At 60.1% G+C, this 19,868-nt stretch overlaps 1 protein-coding gene across 7 annotated transcripts in view; it reads right to left on the minus strand.

Moving 5' to 3' along the window:
- Window positions 1-19,868, minus strand: part of Adgrb1 (adhesion G protein-coupled receptor B1) — a 65,658-nt gene that overhangs the window by 16,647 nt on the left and 29,143 nt on the right. For all 7 annotated transcript variants that reach the window (XM_045143582.1, XM_045143578.1, XM_045143577.1 and 4 more), the window contains exons 17-20: window positions 11,695-11,836; window positions 6,174-6,277; window positions 821-923; window positions 49-199 (exon numbers count right to left, since the gene is read on the minus strand). In XM_045143582.1, coding sequence (XP_044999517.1) covers window positions 49-199; window positions 821-923; window positions 6,174-6,277; window positions 11,695-11,836 — 500 coding nt within the window. The remainder of the gene's footprint in view (window positions 1-48; window positions 200-820; window positions 924-6,173; window positions 6,278-11,694; window positions 11,837-19,868) is intronic.

The raw sequence follows: 19,868 nt of genomic DNA on the forward strand, positions 1-19,868 counted from the left end.
CTGGTTCCCCTCACCCAGGCCCACCCTCGCCCCCACTGCCCTGCTCACCCCAGCCCAGGCAAAGGAAGCGCTTGCGGACCAGCCGGCTCCGGAGGCGGCCGGTCACCGCCATGTAGGACTGCCAGGCCTCCGTGAGCACCCAGCAGAAGGAGGACAGGAAGAAGAAGTGCAGGAAGGCGGCCACCAGAGTGCACACCACCTGCGGAGGCGGATAAGCAAGGACAGGAAGACTCTCCTTGGCCCGTGCCCACCCCATGAGTGCCCAAAAGCAGCTGGGATAAACCCAGTGCCCAGTGTCCTTGCTGTGACCTGCCAAGTCACCAGGCAAGAAGCAACCCAACCCAGGTGCCTGCCCTGAAGGCCAAGGTCAGGGGCGAGTGCTTGTGTAACTCAGACTGCCAGGGTGGATGACCACCCGCAGCCTCCCACAAACTCGGAAGCCTGGGTCCGGCCCAGCCAGCTGGCAAGGGTGAATGAGAGGCCCAGAGCAGGCAAGCCACATCCCAACGCCCCACAGCAATCACAGGCAAGCCCACTGAGGTGGGGAAGTTCACCCACAGCACACAGGAGTACTGGGGTCCAGCTTTTCTTATTCTATATATTAAGGTGCCTCCTTGAGAAAGCAAAGTCTGGACTCTGGGCCCTAGCTGGCAGGGTGGAACGTGGAGACCACGAAATGGGAACAATAAAAAGAAGGTACTCAGGGAGGGCAAGTGCCCAAGGTCCTCAGGTGACCAGGGTGGGAGACGCTGCCGGGCTGCACCTCCCCCACCCCAGCAGAAGATGTGGGGCTGCGCAGGACAGGCAGGAGGACACCTACCTTGTTGCGGGTCTGGGTCTGTCCAATGAGGATGAGAGCATTCGAGGAGATGATGGACAGACAGAAGTTGATGAGGATGACGGATCGCTCTGAGCGGATGTACCTAAGGAAGAAGCCAGATCCTGAGGTCAGCACTCAACGGGACCTCGTATCCACAAAGACCAGCCACGTGGACTGGCCCAGGCCCAGAGCTCCACTTCCTCCTGCCATCATCTTCGCCACCATTGCTGCCCCGAGCACTGTGGTGGCTCGTCTTGACTGTCAATTCAGTGAGATTTAGAATCACCATCGAAACAAGCCTCTGGGACAAATCTGTGGAAAAACTTTGTCCAGGCTGGAGTTGACCCTGGGAATGGCCCTGAGAGGAGGGCCCTCTGCTGGAAGCAACTAATGAGGAAAATGTGTGCCCAGGTCAACCTAGAAGGTTCACAGAAGCTAATGCAGCAGTGCTCCCAGAGGACCAGTCTCCTTGGAAGCTGGCACCAGAACTTGGCTGCAGCACCCACAGGAAACTGGCCTCAGGCATAGGAGATGAAGGATCGCGGGGTCATGGAACGCCATGGTTCCAGAAGGCCACTAAGGCCAGGCAATGTGTGGCAGGGTCGGAGTCCCTGCAAGAGGCGAGGAAGGCCGACGTGTGAAGCTTTGAAGGCGAAGCCCAAGTTGTAATGGTGGAGAAGCCAGGACCTCAGCACGGCTGCTGAGGAAAGCCAGAGGCTCACAGCAGAACCGGCCCACGAGCGAGGCTCTGAGTGCTGCTGGAGGAGTGGGGTTAACCAAGTGGTGAAGACCAGTGGTTCCGCCATGAGCCCAGATGCTGGACATGGAGCTGCAAGTTAGTGTTGGCCCTGCTGGGTCCCTGACTAGCTTTAGTCCCATATTTCCTTGCTATGCCTGGGAATTTTATTCATCATACGTTGGAAGAATGTAATGCGTTTTTATTTTATAGGGGCTTTTAGGTAAAGTAATTATTTTTTGTTTCAAAGGAGACTGGACTTCTGAACAGTGTTGGGATTGTTAAAAACTGCAGGGACTTAAGAGATGGACTAAATGAAATGAAATGAAGCTTTGCAGGGAGGGAGTGGAATGTCATGATTTAGTGATGTAATTAGGTGTCAAATGGATAAGGGGTAGAATTAGGATGGCAACTCTTCATTGTCAACTGCATGGGACTTAGAAAAGAACCTCTGGCATGTTCGTGAGGGAGTTTCTAATCAGGTTAATGATGAGAAGACCCACCCCAACTGTGAGCAGCACCATCCAAGGATGAGGGTCCGGGGCTGAATAACAGGAGGAAGTGAGCTGAATGTTCGCATTCACCTCTCTGCTTCCTGACTGCAGAGACAATGGGAGCAGCCATCTCACATTCCAGCTGCCTTCGCCACCATGGTCGACAAGAGCCTCAAACTGAGTCAAAGTAGGCTCTTCCTTAAGTTGCTATGGTCATGCTATTTTCACAGCATGAGGAAATTAACTAAAAACAAATAAACCTCTGCCAGCACTGCTATGGCCAAACTATTATCACCACCATGGCCAAACTCTCCACCACGGCCACACTCACCACCACCACAGCCACACTCACCACCACCACAGCCACACTCACCACCACGGCCACACTCTCCACCACGGCCACACTCTCCACCACGGCCACACTCACCACCACGGCCACACTCTCCACCACGGCCACACTCACCACCATGGCCACACTCACCACCACGGCCACACTCTCCACCACGGCCACACTCACCACCACCACGGCCACACTCACCACCACCACGGCCACACTCACCACCACGGCCACACTCACCACCACCACGGCCACACTCACCACCACAGCCACACTCACCACCACCACGGCCACACTCACCACCACAGACACACTCACCACCACCACGGCCACACTCTCCACCACAGCCACACTCACCACCACGGCCACACTCACCACCACCACGGCCACACTCACCACCACGGCCACACTCACCACCACCACGGCCACACTCACCACCACCACAGCCACACTCACCACCACGGCCACACTCTCCACCACAGCCACACTCACCACCACCACGGCCACACTCACCACCATGGCCACACTCACCACCACGGCCACACTCACCACCACAGCCACACTCACCACCACCACGGCCACACTCTCCACCACGGCCACACACACCACCACCACGGCCACACTCTCCACCACCACAGCCACACTCACCACCACGGCCACACTCTCCACCACCACAGCCACACTCACCACCACGGCCACACTCTCCACCACCACAGCCACACTCACCACCATGGCCACACTCTCCACCACGGCCACACTCACCACCACCACAGCCACACTCACCACCACAGCCACACTCACCACCACCACGGCCACACTCTCCACCACCACAGACACACTCACCACCACCACGGCCACACTCACCACCACAGCCACACTCACCACCACAGCCACACTCACCACCACCACGGCCACACTCACCACCACCACGGCCACACTCACCACCACCACAGACACACTCACCACCACCACAGACACACTCTCCACCACGGCCACACTCACCACCACGGCCACACTCACCACCACAGACACACTCACCACCACCACGGCCACACTCACCACCACGGCCACACTCTCCACCACGGCCACACTCTCCACCACGGCCACACTCACCACCACATCTACAATCACCACCACAGCCACACTCACCACCACCACGGCCACACTCACCACCACCACAGCCACACTCACCACCACAGACACACTCTCCACCACAGCCACACTCACCACCACAGCCACACTCACCACCACAGACACACTCACCACCACAGACACACTCACCACCACGGCCACACTCACCACCACATCTACAATCACCACCACAGCCACACTCACCACCACCACGGCCACACTCACCACCACCACAGCCACACTCACCACCACGGCCACACTCTCCACCACAGCCACACTCACCACCACAGACACACTCACCACCACGGCCACACTCACCACCACGGCCACACTTACCACCACATCTACAATCACCACCACGGCCACACTCACCACCACCACGGCCACACTCACCACCATGGCCACACTCACCACCACCATGGCCACACTCACCACCACGGCCACACTCTCCACCACGGCCACACTCACCACCACGGCCACACTTACCACCACGGCCACACTCACCACCACGGCCACACTTACCACCACATCTACAATCACCACCACGGCCACACTCACCACCACGGCCACACTCACCACCATGGCCACACTCACCACCACCACGGCCACACTCACCACCATGGCCACACTCACCACCACCACGGCCACACTCACCACCACAGACACACTCACCACCACGGCCACACTCACCACCACGGCCACACTCACCACCACGGCCACACTTACCACCACATCTACAATCACCACCACGGCCACACTCACCACCATGGCCACACTCACCACCACCATGGCCACACTCACCACCACGGCCACACTCACCACCACCACAGCCACACTCACCACCACGGCCACACTCACCACCACCATGGCCACACTCACCACCACGGCCACACTCACCACCACCATGGCCACACTCACCACCACGGCCACACTCACCACCACGGCCACACTCACCACCACCACAGCCACACTCACCACCACCACGGCCACACTCACCACCACAGCCACACTCACCACCACCACGGCCACACTCACCACCACCACGGCCACACTCACCACCACGGCCACACTCACCACCACAGCCACACTCACCACCATGGCCACACTCACCACCACCACAGCCACACTCACCACCACCACGGCCACACTCAACTCCACTGCCACACTCACCACCACAGCCACACTCACCACCACATCTACAATCACCACCATAGCTAATCTCTTCCATGGCCACCTTCACCACTATCACTATTTCCACCAAAAGTTTCACTGCCACATCACACAACCATTTCCATCATCATCACCATCACCACCATCATTACCACTGTTGCCACCATGACAACTGTAGCCGCGGGAACTGAGAGCCAGCCAGGCAGAGAATAAACAGTCCATGGCTGCACCTTGGAGGCCTTGGCAAGTTAGATGCACTACATAACCTTGAGCAGGCAGCCCATGTTCCCTGCCTGGTCCCCATGTCCTTACACGCTACTGGTCCCTATCTCCAGTTCACATGGTACCATTAGCACAAGAGGGCTCACATAACGCGCATTGAAAATTAGATGCTAAGCCTCCATACCAGGTCAGCGCTAATGGTGGCATCTCTGAGCCCCTAGCCCCACATGCTGTAGGGTCCCCAGGGGCTGGTGGCAATGGTTCCCAGTGGGAGGTGTACTGGATGCTCTGCCCTTGGACAGGACACAGAGGACGCCTGCTGCTAGCAGCTGCACAGGCCGCCCCTCCCCCACTGGCCACATCGACCTCTGGTTGTGGATATGAAGCAGCAGCCCGGCAGTCGGTTCTGATTATCGACTGCCATCATGTGGTCGCCTGCCTGACCTCTGGTCACAGGAGGAGCGCCTGCTCATCTCTGCCTGTGCAGTGACCTTCAGCTCACCTCCTCTAGCAAGCTACCAGGTGGATCTGGACACAGGTAGGCAGCGAGAGAGCCTCCCTATTTGCACATGCTCCTGTGTCCACACACATCTGAAGCCATCTGGCCTGACACTCTGACCCAAGTGTGTCCCTGCTGCTCCCACAGGCACCCCCTGGTTCAGACATGCCTGGTTCAGGCATGTTCTCAGTATACATGATACATCCTGTATCAGCCCTCCTGTGGGTGCTAGCCAGTCTCTGCTGCCCTGCAGCCCACACATGGGGAGACAGGGCCTGCAATGTGCATGAGAGTCCCTACTAAGCCAGGGCCCTCGAGTCCACAGCAGGGTGAGCAGAGGCGCTGGGCCCTGTGACTTCTCCCAGGCCCTGGGGAGCTGCGGCTTGTAGGCCCAGCTGTGAGGACACTGGAGAAATCAGACAGCCTCAGGGATGCCAAGTGGGCAAGAGACAGCTTCTCAGTATGCTGAGGCGTGGGATCAGAGCTGGCATCCGTCAGAGTGCAGAGGACAATACAAATGGGGACCTGTGTGGTGGTGTGCCACACACACCCTCCCTTCCTTGGCAGCCCTACCAGCAACATAACTCTTGTGGCAGCAGTATTCAGGAACCTGGAACAGATGGGGGATGAGGTGGGATGAAGTGGCGGATGCAGGCCCTGGTGGTTGGCAGAGAGGGTGGCATGGTAGGGGTGTGGCGTCCATGCCAAAAGTAGAGGGATGGTGCACAGCAGGCTGGAGCTCTCGGCCTGGGGTGGGCACCTACCTCCACACGGACACGTAAATGATGACCAGCATGAGCAGGGTGAGCGAGGACACGCCGCAGCCCACTATGAGCGTCACAGATGGCACAGCCGCCTTATCCATGTTCTGAGGAGAGGAGAGATGGGAGTGAAACGCAGGCCAGTACGCCTACCGTGCAGTGGCCCACAGGCCAAAGCTCAGCCCAGGTTCTGCACAGCCGCAGACTCCTGACCGCTCTCACCCAGCTCTAGGACGCTCTCTGCTGGCCCATCCCTGGGGGCAGCTCCTGTCCCTCTCTGAAGACAGGCCCCCTTGTATGATGACAGTCACTGGCCAAGCCTGACAACAAGTCACAAGCCTCTGTCACTTGTAGACTCTCAGCTCCAGGAGCTCTATCCCCACGTCACAGACGGGGCTGGGGAGGCACAGGACCCAGCCCTTTCTCACTGTCAGCTGTTAGGCCCCCAGCCTGGTGCCCACACCCCAACTCCCTTGGTGCCCACCCTGAAACTCCTCCCTCCACCCTTGCCTCCCCTCGCTCCCTCCATAGCTCTTTCCTCTCTTCTCCTGCCCTGGCACATGGCTCAGTTTACCTCGCACATCGTGGTGTTCCCCTCCCTGCTGGGCTGAGTCTCCTCAGCCCCCTAAAAAGGCCACTGGGCTGCCTTCTGTTTCTATCTCAGGGCCTTTGTGGGGTTCCCTCTAAACAGGACTCCTCCTGTGCACACAGCCAGCGCCTTGACCACCTGGCCTTACCTGTTCCTTCTCAAGACCCACAGATGCCACTACCACCAGCCCGAAGATGCCAGGCTGGAGGCTTCTGACACAGGGGTGTGCTCCCCCCGAGCAGTGCCACAGTGCCCAGCCTGCACCACAAACCACACGGTGTCCCAGGCCACCGCACAGGAGTGTTAAAGCTCTGCTCCCACGTCCTGCCCCTCCTGGCCTTCCCTCTCCCCTCTTGCTTCCAAGTACAAAGAAGACCTGAGGTGGGGGTCTACTCTCAGGGTGACATCGGCCACATGCCAGACACATCCCCAGACACGCTTCTACCTGAGACACATGAAGTCACATGCCCCTACGGCATAAGCAGGTAGGCACTTGCCCCTGGTTTTGCCACCAAGCCCACTCAGCTGTGGTGGGTGCCTGGGCTCCAGCCATGTCTCGTATGCAAAGAGACTCACTTCCTCCTCCCTCCAGCGTGAAGCTGGAAAGCCACTGCCTCCAGGCAGGCCTTTACGTTACTCTAGGCGTTTGAGCCCTTTGGAGACCCAGGTGACCAGCCACAGGGTCTCACCCATAAACCACTCCTGAAGAGGGCAAGCGGATACACTAATGCACCCCCCCCCCACCGTCCTCCAGGCCCTCTGGGATCACAGTCACACTGCTGCGACTCTATCGATGAAGCCTGCCGCCAGGGACAGATGGGGGCAGTGCTGACAAACATTGCAAGGCTCTGGGCAGGTCACAGGAAGCAGAGCAAGTGGCTATGCCCGTGCCATGGCTGGCTTCTCTCCCGACCTCTGTGGCCATCTGCCTTGTCTGCCCTCATTAGGCCTGGCAGCCACCACAACCCGCCCGCCCCTCCCAACTGGCTCAGGGCCACTCCTGACAGCCCTCGCCCATCTCTGCATGCTGTTGGGAGGGGACAGCAACATCCTGGAAGCAAAGGTGCTAAGAGAACCCCAGGCTGCATCAGGAGGGTCACCCCGGAGACCTCAAGGACAAGAGCAGAGCTGGGTTCCAAATCCCAGGAGACAGGACCAAACTATCCACTGTGGAAGACCAGCTCCTATGCCAAGCTCAGCTTGCCCCAGGGCCTTTGCCCTGGCTGCTCCTCTTGCCCAGTGTTCTTGCCGTGACTTTCGTGTGGCTGGCTCTTCTCTCCGAACTCCACGTGAACTGACCTCTGCTGCCCGTTACCTTCCCTTGGGCCCCCAGACTGGTGGGCTCGCCCATCAACGTCTTTCCTAGAGTGCTGTTTCCACAGCTGCGGCCCGTCCACCATGTGAACGCCTTAGTCCAGCTTCAGATCCTGCCAACCTCATCCCCTGGAGTGGCCCTGCCCGCAATGCCACCTCTGTCCTGTCCCTACTCCAGTGCCGTCGATGGCTCCCAAATGCCCACAGAAGTAATCCCTGACTCCTGACTAAGCCTGAAGGTGTGTCCAATCTGCCCTGCGGGTCACACATGGCCTCAAGATAACTACGAGTGTGCCCAAATGCCTGTGTAGATGACCATGTCATGATACAATGTCAAGAGGTTGACATCCCTGACCCCAAGCTCTGTGGACCCTGCCACAATTTGACTTGCACCCAGTCACAGGCTAAACCTTGACCTATGTTACGTGCTAAGCCTTGATCCCAAACATACTCCCAACCTGAATTCCAACCATAACCTGCATCCTGACCTTGGACCTACAGAGGGACAATGGTGGCCACATTCTGATTCTGATCCCAGTTACACACGGAGCCCCAACCCTGGTCACACTCAGGACTGGCCGTGGCCACCAATGACTAATAATCTGGTTCATGTCACAGAAGCAACAGCACAGACTGGCTTCATAGACTTTACTACTACGGCCCGGCTACGCTGCGCGACCATTCCCACCACAGCTCAGGGCAGGTGGCTCATCCCACGCACAGGTGTGACTCAGAGCAGTTACTCACCTCCCACAGCCACAGCCACAGCCACAGCCCAGAGGCAGCTGCGCCCACACCCTGGCTCCGGGCCAGTGCCTGGGCCCCGAGTCTGTCTCCCTCACTGCACATCCCGCCCAGTTCATCACCCCAGCTGCTGGGTGCCATGTACCCCATCTCCACCAACACCTCAAGTCCCTGTTTGGACAGAAGTCCCTTGATGCTGTTGTGTCCTGGGCGCACGTCCTCTGCCCATGCTGCACTACCTTCCAAACAGCCACGTGCCAGCACAGCCCTGACGGCTAAGGAGAGGAGGACCCGTCTTTCTCCACAGCCACCTAACTCAGCCCTGGCCACCTTCCTGCAGCCAACTGGGCTGTCCTGCCGTGTCCTTACCCATGCTGGAGTCCCTGTGGCCTCTGGTCCTGCTGCCAGCCTCAGCCCATTCCTCCCACCTGAGATGAAGTTCATTGCTAACCTTACCCTGTCTGCTTCTGCTTCTCCGGCCCTCAGCCCCACACCTGTCTCTCCCATGCTCCATGTCCTCCCGCAGCTCCCACCTTTCTCACCTCACTGGAATAGCTGTCATTCCTCCCTCCCCACAAAGCTCAGCTGGTAAACCCATGTGCACCCCTAAGGACCCAGTTCCAAACCTCTTCCTCCCACACTCCACCCAGACCCACACCCAGACCCAAGGGGGAAAAAATGCTGCCTGCTCCCAAACCCCCTGCCCCAGCCTCTCCTCTTCCGGCCTGGCTGCTGGACCATCTGAACACTTAAGCCCAGGACTGGAGGATACCACTAAGGCCTGCCTAAGCCTCCAGCCCCAGGAACCAATGATCCTGCCCTGTCCTTACTCATGCTGGAATCCCTGTGGCCTGGGCACAGGGTACAGGACAGGGTAATGACCAGCAGCACGTAACACAGTCTCACCTGAAGTTCTAGCCCCTCTCCACTCAGAGCCTTGGGTGAGCGCTCACCCCCAAGCAGTGAGTGTGGGCAGGTGAGCGGTCAGGTGGAAAGGAGAGGGGGCAGGGCTACAAGCTAGACACAGACAGCCTTTGCAGGAGTCCTGAGGTCAGTCCTGAGATCAGGCAGGGCCCACTGCTGTCCCATCACACAGACAGGGAAACTGAGGCTCTGAGAGGCACTGCCTGCCTTCAGTTCCAGGGTCTGAGCACTCAGCCTGTATCTTGTCTGGGAGTACAGACACAGGGTGCCTGGAAATGCCAGCCAGCACCCTACTTTGGTGACCACTGCCTAATGCTAGAAGTCCTCAGGCAGTCATGGATCCCTACCACACCAAATGGGGACCTGGTGGCCTGTTTGCCCCAGGGTGGCCTCACTGTTCCCACTCTAGAAAGGCCCAGACCCTAGGTCCTATCTGCTCTCCCAGATTCAAGATCGTCCCTCTTCAGCCTTGCCTGCTCGGAAGACTCAGCCTACACCAGCAGTTGCCCTCAGGATATACGGCTCCTTCCATTTCACAAGGGGAAGGGAGTCTCTGGAAGACAGAAGGCTGGCCAAGGGTCACACTGTGTGTAAGGGGCAAGCCTGGGCTCCCAGGAGCCCACACCGACTTCTTATGGCCGGGAGAACAGGAGTGTCATTCCTGGCTCTGGTCCTGCCCACACCTTCTAAGGCACAGTGGCCACCTGTGCTGCCCAGGCCAGCACCCAGAATCCCCAGAAAGAAGGTCATGCAGTAACAGTTCACTGCCTTCAATGCACGGCCACCTCTTCCAGGAAGCCTCCAGGGCAACCCTGGCCGCTGCTCCTACCCTGCTTACGGACCCAGGGCAACCTTGGCTGCTGCTTGTACCCTGCCTACGGACCCAGCAACACAGGCAGTCCTACCTGAGAGGGCTTCCTGGTGGGAGAGCACACAGGGGCAAGTGGCAAGAGCTCATATTCACCCTGGACTTTGAGCCAACCCCTTCCAAGCCTCAGTTTCCCAGCCTAATAAAGAGGTAGCAGTGACTCAAGTCCAGGCTGGCTGTGACCCTATGGGAGACCCCAGCTGACAAGATGTGTCCTCCCCACTTTTCAGAGTAGAAAGAGTGGCCAGGCATTTTGAGAGGCCTCAAGCCTTGTCTAGATGGAGTCTGGGCCCTGAGTGGGGCAAAATTCGCTTGCCAACACCAGGAAATGCTGAGGCCCCTAGCCAGCTCTCCATTCCCGCCTGGCCCCTTCCACTGAGGCAGGGGCCTAAGGGCTGAGGGGCAGGCTGAGGGCCAGAGTCCAGATCATCCCCCCACCAGGGACTCTGCACCCTCCTCTCAGGCCTTCCTTGGGGCCCTGGGGCAGAGCCCACCGGCACAGTGGGCTGGGCCAGCACCCAGAGCCCCAGGCAGCAGGTTGGCCCGAGATGCCGTTGCCATAGAAACCAGCAGCCCCCACAAGAATCACTAGGAACAAAAAGGAGGCCCCTGAGACCATGGGGCCTGCCTAGGGACTTGGGCCAGGCCCAGCAGCCTCAGCCATCCCCAAAGCCCTGCCTGGGGACGCAGCCACCTCCGCAGCCCAGGCCCCACCAGGGTGCGGGTTGAAGCGGAGATGGTGGCATCTCACCCTTCCCCTGCTTCCTGGCAAGCCAGGGACAAGTAGAGGGGTCTGCCAGGCCCAGTCCCGGCCAGTAGACCCAGGCAGGATTCGCTTAGGGAACGGGAGCTCTCCAAGGTCCCAGGCTCCAAGGAGAGTGGGTGGAGAGCGGACCCACCCATCAGTCACTTCCTAAGGGTCCCCAACTCCAAGCGCCACCTGCCCCACTCCCACTCACCATCTCTAGGCCGGCCGGGCGCTGGGACCCCGGGGGGTCAGGAAGGGTCCGCCGGCAGTCCCGCGATGCGACGCGCGCCCCGTCCCCGCCCGCCCCCCGCCCCGCCCCGCTCCCGCCGGGGCTCACCGCGTCGGCGCTGAGCTGGGCTAAGATGGCGAAGGTGGACAGCCGGTCACACAGGCAGCGCGTCCGGAGGGCGTCGAGGGGCACCGTGCGGCAGCCGCGCCACGACCAGGGCCCGAGCTGCGGGGGGGCGGAGGAGGAGGGTCTGCGGGCGGCGGGACGGGAGACAGCGTCAGCGGCGGCGCCCGGGCCCCGCGCCCGCCCGCCCGGCCCGGCCCTGCGCCCGCCGCCGCCGCGCGCCCGCCCCGCCGCCAGGCCTCGCCGCCCCGGCGCCCATGGCCGCGCTCTGCACCGCCCGCCGCGCGCCGGAGACGCGGAGCGCAGCCAGCCCGCGGGAGCGCGGGGCGCGGGAGCGGCGGCGGGAGGCGGGAGCTGGCCCGGGGCCCGGCAGCCGATCGCCCGCCCGCGCCGCCGTCCGAGGCCCTGAGCGCAGGAAGGCGGCGCGGGGGCGCGCGAGGGGCCGCTTCCGAGCGCCCCAGCCCCGCAGCCCAGGGCTCCTCAGAGCTGGTGACCTTGGGACAGCTCCATCTCCCGGCCTGGCCACCCCTGGTGGCTTTTCCTATCGGGGACAAACGCCGCGCTCCCCGCAAGGGAGCGGTGCGCCGCTGGAAACTTCCCTCTGAGGTCTGACCCAGGCCCCTCCCGCTGTCCTCGGGCCTCCATTGGCCCCATTTCATTTAAGCAAAGTGCAGGCTAGGCTGTCGGTGTGCTGGATCTGAACAGTTCCGCCAACCACTCCTCCTCCCCCTTCTGCTGCTACCAAACCACATCCCCCCAGGGCCTGCCAGGCAGCCAAGTCCTCTGTCCAGAAACTTCCCAGAGTCCATTCCTAACCCACCAGCCCTGAAGCTGGGCCCGCCTTGCAGAAAGCAAAGTGTCAAGGAGCCCCTCTCTGGGGCTCAGTCCCTATCCTCCAAGGCTCTGGGCTGGAGGGTGGACGTGAGCAGAAGCGTCCCAGAAGTGAGCCTGCAGGAGCCACAGCTGGGTATAGTCTCCTGAGCATAAGGCAGGCAAGGCCTTTCAATTCCTCAGACCCAGAATGTTGCCCAAAACTTCAGGAGACCAAGCCAGCTCTTTGAACCCAGGTACTTTTGACTGCTGAAGCTCAGCTCCCACTCCCAGTGGCGGCCTCCTCCAGCCCACTTTTACTGTGCCAGTGGGAACCCCCGAAGCCCAGAATCAAGTCCTGGTTGCATTCTAAATGAGTACTCTGCCTTGCAGCAGAGCCAGTGAGCCTCATACAAGCCTGGCCCTTGAGCAGGCACATCGGGAGTATTCTACCAGCACTGGATCATCTCTAAAGAGCGGCTGGACCCCCACCAGGCCCACGGCTGGGGTGCAGCACATGCTGCCAGCTACGGCCACTCGGAGGGTCAAGAGCCTGAGGTCTCCTTTGACTCTGGGTGGTGGTGGCAGCACTTGGCTTTCTTTCCCCTTCTCAGCAGCCCCTAAAGCAGCAAGACCCACTGAGTCACAGTCCCCAGAAAGCCCTTAGCATCTGGGTCTCCTTCAGTGTCCCCAGGTGACAGGCGGGGCAAGGAGGAGGGCCCAGGTGCTGGCCTGAGCTCTGCAGGGTTGCTGTGGGCAGTTGACTCCAGAGCCCTGTCCGCTCACACTGAAATGCAGGGCAGCAGAAGCCCTGTGTCCCTGGCCTTGGTGGCTGGGGTTGGAGGCCACAGTCCTCCACCTGAGGGCTCCCTCTCTCCAAGAGGATATGAAATAGACACAAGCTACAAAAGGGCTCGTACTCTGCTGGCTGTTTGGCTCCCAGGAACACCTCTGGCCCATCCAATGCTCACAGACACCAAAGGACCACCACAGTGCCTCCAACTGCAGGACCCCAGACTCTGGGATAGGAGCTGAGGATCTGAACTGCTCAGGTGACTTTGCCCCCAGCCTGCCACCCTGTGTCCCCAGCACTACAGAACCCCCTTCTCCCCACCCGAGACTGCAGAGGTACCACCGACCACAGGCTGCAGGCACAGAGAAAGGAACACAGGGTCCCTAGAAAGCCCCAAGTTCCAAGCAACACCCCAGATTCTGTACTCCCTGCCAATCTTTCTAAGGTTGCACTCACGTGCCAGGCATGCCCCCCTGGCTATCTCTGTGTCCCCAATCCATCCAGAGCAGGGAGCCCTAGTGACTTGACCCTCTCTTGGGGCGGACAGCCCCACCCTGCAAGCCTGACTAGATGCGATGACCAGAACAGACAACCAGGCCACCTGCCCCCAGTGGGCAGCTATGGGCCTGTCCACAGTTCCCACCGTATGGCTGATCACATGAGAAGGACTCTGGGCTCTCTGCTGTCCCACCTGCCTAAGGGGTGCTGGGAGGACTTTGAGGGAGCAACACCCTGAGGTGGGGCAAGGGGAGCCAGGATGGCTGAGGCTAGCAGCCTGGCAGGTTCCCAACAGCCCTGGCAGGTCCACAGGGCGCCAGGCTGACAGCTGCCAGCCACCGCCTGGGAGACCGCCAGCCAAGGAGCTGGTGCCACCCGGAAGCTTCTGCTGTGGCATGTTAGCTTTGCGCCCCAGGGACTGAGGAGGTGAGGCTGCCGAGGGTCACCAGGGCCCATCCCTCTAGGTACAGACCATCATGGATTAAAGAGGGGCACCCCTGTGGTCCAGAGAACCAGTGGTCACGTTGACAGGGGGAGGGGCAGGCTGGCCTCTGTAAGCTGTCTGGAGAGCCACATTAGCTACCTCAGCCTGCCCACCAGCAGTCAGCCACGTGTGTACCAGGAGCATGGCTGCCACCCCACGTGCAGCCGGTGCGTTTCATCTCCCGTCTCAGCAGGAGCCCCAGGTCAGCTTTGTAGGCATTGAAAGGGAGCTCTGAGGGGCGCAGTGGACTGAGGCCACACAGCAGGACAGCAGCGGGCCTAGATTCCCACTCTCCTCCACTGCTGCCCCGGCGTCCCCAACTGAACCCAGACGAAACACTGATCTGAGCAGGCCCTTGAGACAAGGCAGAATCTTGACTCGCCCGGCCCAGCCCGGCCACGCAGGGAGCTGCAGTCTAAGCAAGCACAAGCACGGAGCGTCCTGCAAGCTCGACTTCAGAGGGAGACTGCGCTTCAGCGAGCGTGGCGGGGTTGTCCTGGGGGACACTCAGGGCGCTGCAGACACACCTCCACCCGGACAGGCCAAACAAGCTTGCAGTCCGACAAGCACCCACTTAAGACCAACAGCTGGTAGCCCTCAAGTCTGACTGAAAGCCTTCCTGCTGTAGGGCCATCTGCTCTTCTCGGACCACTCTCTTGTATGCTATGCCACGCCACAGTGCAGACCATCGCCACCTCTTCTCTGAGCCTCAGCCGTGTGAACTATCTGGTCATCTACCCAGGTCCCCATCCTGGGCCAGAACTGAGGAGTCTGAGTTGGTCACCCCACTGCTCACCCTCCCGGCCCCCAGCAAGTCCAGGGCTAGTGAAGGAGCCAAGTCAGTGACACCTCCCTGGATCGGATGAGCAGGGACCCGCAATCACAGCAGAACCTCTCGTCGAGTGAGGTGGGGACCTGGAACCCCCAGAGAAGGCCCCAGAACAGGCTAGCTCTCCTCAACTCAGACAGGGCTGCAGGGCAACCCAGCCCTCAGATAAGACCTCAGGGCAAGCTCTGGCCTCCCCGCTCAGACAGGGCCTCAGGCCAAGCCCAAACTTCCCCTCACACTGCACAGGGTTCCCCCTGACCCAGACGAGGCCTCCTTCCCAGGGTCTCAAGATGGATGCGGACACTGCTGCCTACCCTCTGCAAGACACTAATGACCCTCCATAGGGACATTTCTACTTGGCACCCGCTAAGGTGACCAGTGACCTTCATGTTAGCACCAGGGGACAATCTCCAGTCCCAACACCTAACCTCCCTTTATCCACTGGCGTGAGTCACTCCTTCCTCCCACTGGCCCCAAGCACAGGTCCTGACCAACCTCAGTCCTGAAGTCACCACCTGCTTTGCAGATAGGCCTGTGAGGCGGGATCTCGGCACAGACCCCGGGTCGGAAGGGAGAGTAAAGTAGCGCAAGGCTCTGCTGGGCACCACCAACGGGCTCTGGCCACAGGAAGTGAGTCCTCCCGCCCCCACGCCAGCCTCCCCTGCTCTCTGCCTGGCCTTCCTGCACCATTCTCTGCACAAAAGCCTCTGGGATTCAAGGACATACTGCTCCCAGGCCCCCACAGGGCCCTTGGGGACTGGACCTACCCTCCTAAACCCCAGCCACCCTGGAACTAAGTACTTCAAGTCCCACAGCTCTCCCCAGACAGTTCGCAGCGCAGCCTGCACCGCATTCCAGCCTCAGCTCCCAGGGGAGAGCTCCAACCCCGTCGCCAGGTCCTAAGGAGGGTGGCTCAGGGTCAGCATCACCATGAGCTGCTGCCCACCAGTCCCCCGCAAGGTCCATGGCAGGCGGGATGAAGAGCACTGGAGAGCTGAGGGCACAGTGTCGCGGCTGGACAGACTCGGCCCTCGGGGCCCCTGCTGGCTCCCATACCTGCCCCCAATCCAGCCCAAGAAAGGGGAAGTGGGCAGAGAGACTTGGCCCCACCCTTGCTCGAATTCCTGATCACCCAGAGCTCAGCTGTCTACCTAGGGAGGGGCCATGAGCCCCGCCTGCACCTGCTTGGGGTGGTGGAAACCTCTGCGACCTGGGTGCTCCAGGGACATGAGGGGACAGTATGCAGAGAATGCCACAAGCCCACCTCCTGCTCACCAAGCCAGGGCCCTCACTGCAGCACGATGCCTCCTGTGCAGCCCACGAGCGGGTGCTATAATGAGACTGTGCACTGTCGGGGTCCCCTAAGATCTGATGGGCTAATTCACACTCCAGTGTGAATGACTCATAGAGTGTCCTCCCACACACGAAAAAACAGCTAGGAGTGGGCACAGCGCACCCCAGCGGGGATCTCAAGCAGGGGTGGGATTCATACCTCTGCAGCAAGAGCTTCTCAGCTCCGCCGTCAAGACCCTTCTGAGTGGGCTTCCGCCTGCACCCCAGACATCACCCCTGCTCCGTCTCCAGTCCAGTCTCCAGCCCCCACCTGGACACACTTCCCCAAGCAGAGGTGCTCTCTTCCCAGCCTAGGTCCCGCCCGATCTGAGAGGCCTGCCAACCACACTTCCTACCTGCTCTGGCTGCGAGGGCCTGAGGGCTGCACCCCGCTGTTCTGTACGGGTAATTCTGCTGGGCTCTGTTTCGGGGACTCCAGTCCTGGGGTGTGGACATCTGCCTGACCTGGCCCCGAGATCCCAGACTCCTTGGATCCCGTGTCCTTGCCTACAGGGCTGGCGCCACCGGAGCCCCTCTCAACACCACGGGTGTGTGACGGCCTTTGGGGCGGCTCCTGTTCCCACCACAGCAGATGCCTATCTCCTCCCTTCTGCTCGGCGCCAGTGCTCCGCACCGCAGCTTTTGGCTTCTGAGCTGTCTCTCCTGTGTCCAATGGCTCTTCTCCTAGGCCACCCAGACAGGTCACGGAGGCCAGGGCTGTGTGGGGAGAGTGAATGCTGGGTCCCAGTGAGCGTGACCTGGCCTGGACATAGGATTCTGCTGACTCTGCCACAGCTCAGGCGGGCTCCTGGTGCCCGTCCCGCATCTAGGCCTGTGGCCCCCCTCCAGTCATGTAACACCTGCTCTGTCACCTCCCTTGCCAGCCAAGGGACCACTGTCCAGACATCACAGCCCTCATGTTTCAGATACTGGTGCCCACTGGAAGTTCACCCACCCACAAGCACTCCCTGGCCTAGCTGCACTTGATGGCCAGTGGACTCTGGCAGGCAAGCCCCTAGCTCAAGCCAATCCATAGCTCACCCTCACCCTGGCCAGCTGAATGAAGTGGGGACCTGGGACCAGACAAGACCCCAGGACGGACAGGTTAGCCCTCCACAACTCAGTCAGGGTTCCCGGGCAGTTACAGATCTCCCCAAGGCACAAGCCCAGCATCTCTCCCCCTTCCCATGGCACTCGCACCGGCTGCTGTAGTTGGTTGGCAGTTTGTGCCATGGGACCCCAGTTCCCACAGCGGGCTGCGAATCCCCTCAGAGCCCAGGCCACATCCTGCAGCCCTTTCACCGCAACTTTTACCTTCAAAGCCACTACTGAGACACCACTCGAGCAAGTCACTGCCCAGAGCCTCTGCAGTTAGCCTTCACCACCTGGCTGCCATGACCACGCCATCACCTCACCACCCCATGACCACCTCTGCATGATCAATACAGTCAGTACCACATCCTCACCAGCACTGCCCTCATCAACCAGAAGTACCACCACCGCCGCCATCCACAGACACACTGCACCAGCATCACCTCTGCATTCCTCTACCAGCATCACCAGACCCCACCATAAATAATACAACTGCATTCACCTCTGCCACCACCAAACTGCCAGCACCCCTCGTCACCCTTCCATCCCCACTGTCCCCCCCAACAGCTGTAGACAACACCACATGATCCCTGCACCTCCTCAACCCCCACACCAGTGACCCCACCTGCACAGGACTGACACCGTCACCGTCCTCAGTCCTCACCAGCCCCAGCACTGTCAACAACACAGTCAGTACTCACCAAAGCTGTCACTGTCAGCGATGGCCACAGCCTCCAGGCAGGACAGCATTGTGAACATGCCCCATCCATCGCGACCACTCCTTCCACAGACAGCAATGACCGTGTGCTCCCCGTGGGCATCATGTCACCACCCTGGCAGCAACATCACTCTGCCCCCTTCATACAGCACTGTGATTGGCTCAAAGAGCCCTTCTCAGCCTGCCGGGTCTGGCACAACGTGGGCAAAGCCTCTCACTGGGGCCTGGCCACACTCCTTGCTGGACCAAGGTCAGGAAACAGGCAGCTGACCCATAGCAGCCTCTGTCCCCAGCTGTTCCCACCCTGTATTCCACGGCCCACTGGCTCCCACAGCCCCTCCGGTCGCTCTCGTTCTACCACTTAGAGGCAAGGGAGAGATGAGGGCCCTCGCTTGGGCCGCCCTGCTGACTTTGAGTTCCTCTGTCCACCTTCCCATATTTCCTATTTGCTCTCTGGGAATAGCCACCAACCGCAATTTTACCTCTGCTCAGTCCCTTCTGCGGCGAGAAAGCCCCCATCCCTGCATCTAAATCAAGGTGTGGGGGTTTGAGCGGGCACCTCACGGGCCCTTGGGCCTGAGCACTCATCTCCGTCTACTTGTTCATACTCTGCCCTCACGCCAACCTCTCCCGCCTTGGGCCATTCACTCTAGTTGCGCTCTGCCCTCAGGCTTTTGAACACCCTGAGCATCGGCCTGGGTGTCCCAAGCCCTCCTGCCAGGAACACTCCAGCTCACCCCCACAGCCAGCATGATCCCCTGGTCCCTGAGGTGGTGCTGGGTGCGTGAGGCTTGCTGCTGTCCTCTGGGAAGCCCTCCCAACACCCAGCATGACATCAACCATGACAACAGTCCATTTCACAGTTGCAGAAACCAAGGCTCGAGGTATCAGAAGGCTCCATCCCACCACAGGTAGTCAGGCACAGGCCCCTGTACAGCAGTGGGCTCGGGCTGCCTATAGTGAGCACGCTGAGCTCCAGCACTACATTGGCACAGCGTTGGGGGTGGGCGGGGACAGCGTGCATCACAGCTGGGGCAGGTCGGGACCTGCAAAGCAAGCCAGGCTCCCGGGAGATGCGCAGGGGAGCTGGATAGGCTGAGCCCCAATGTGTTGTCCCAGCCCTGACTCCTTTGCCACCATGAAGCCCCCTCTAGCCGCATCTGAGGGGAGCAGCTGTGGGCCATGTATCAGAGCTTGTCTAGAAAAAGGAGAAGGCAGACATGGTGGCTCACACCCCAAACCCCAGCACTCAGAAAGCTGAGGCAGGAGGATTGCCAGGAATTTGAGGCCAGCCTGGACTACATAATGAGTTCTAGGCCAGTCTGGGTTATAGAGTAAGCCCCTATCTCAAATACATACATACATACATACATACATATGTACATACACACACACACACACACACACACACACACACACGTGGCAAAAGAGGGAAGAGAGTGTGAGAAGGGAGCATGGAGGTGGAGTGGGCAGTTAGGGCTGGCGTAGCCTGACAGACACCTCCCTACACTATGGGACAGACACTGCCCTTCTCTTACAGTGGCCCTGAAGGTGGGTCTCTCATCCTCCTCTAATCCCATCATGCAATAGAAAATCCAAAATC

This window comes from Jaculus jaculus, chromosome 2 (assembly GCF_020740685.1).
Source record: "Jaculus jaculus isolate mJacJac1 chromosome 2, mJacJac1.mat.Y.cur, whole genome shotgun sequence".
Classification (NCBI taxonomy): Eukaryota; Metazoa; Chordata; class Mammalia; order Rodentia; family Dipodidae; genus Jaculus; species Jaculus jaculus.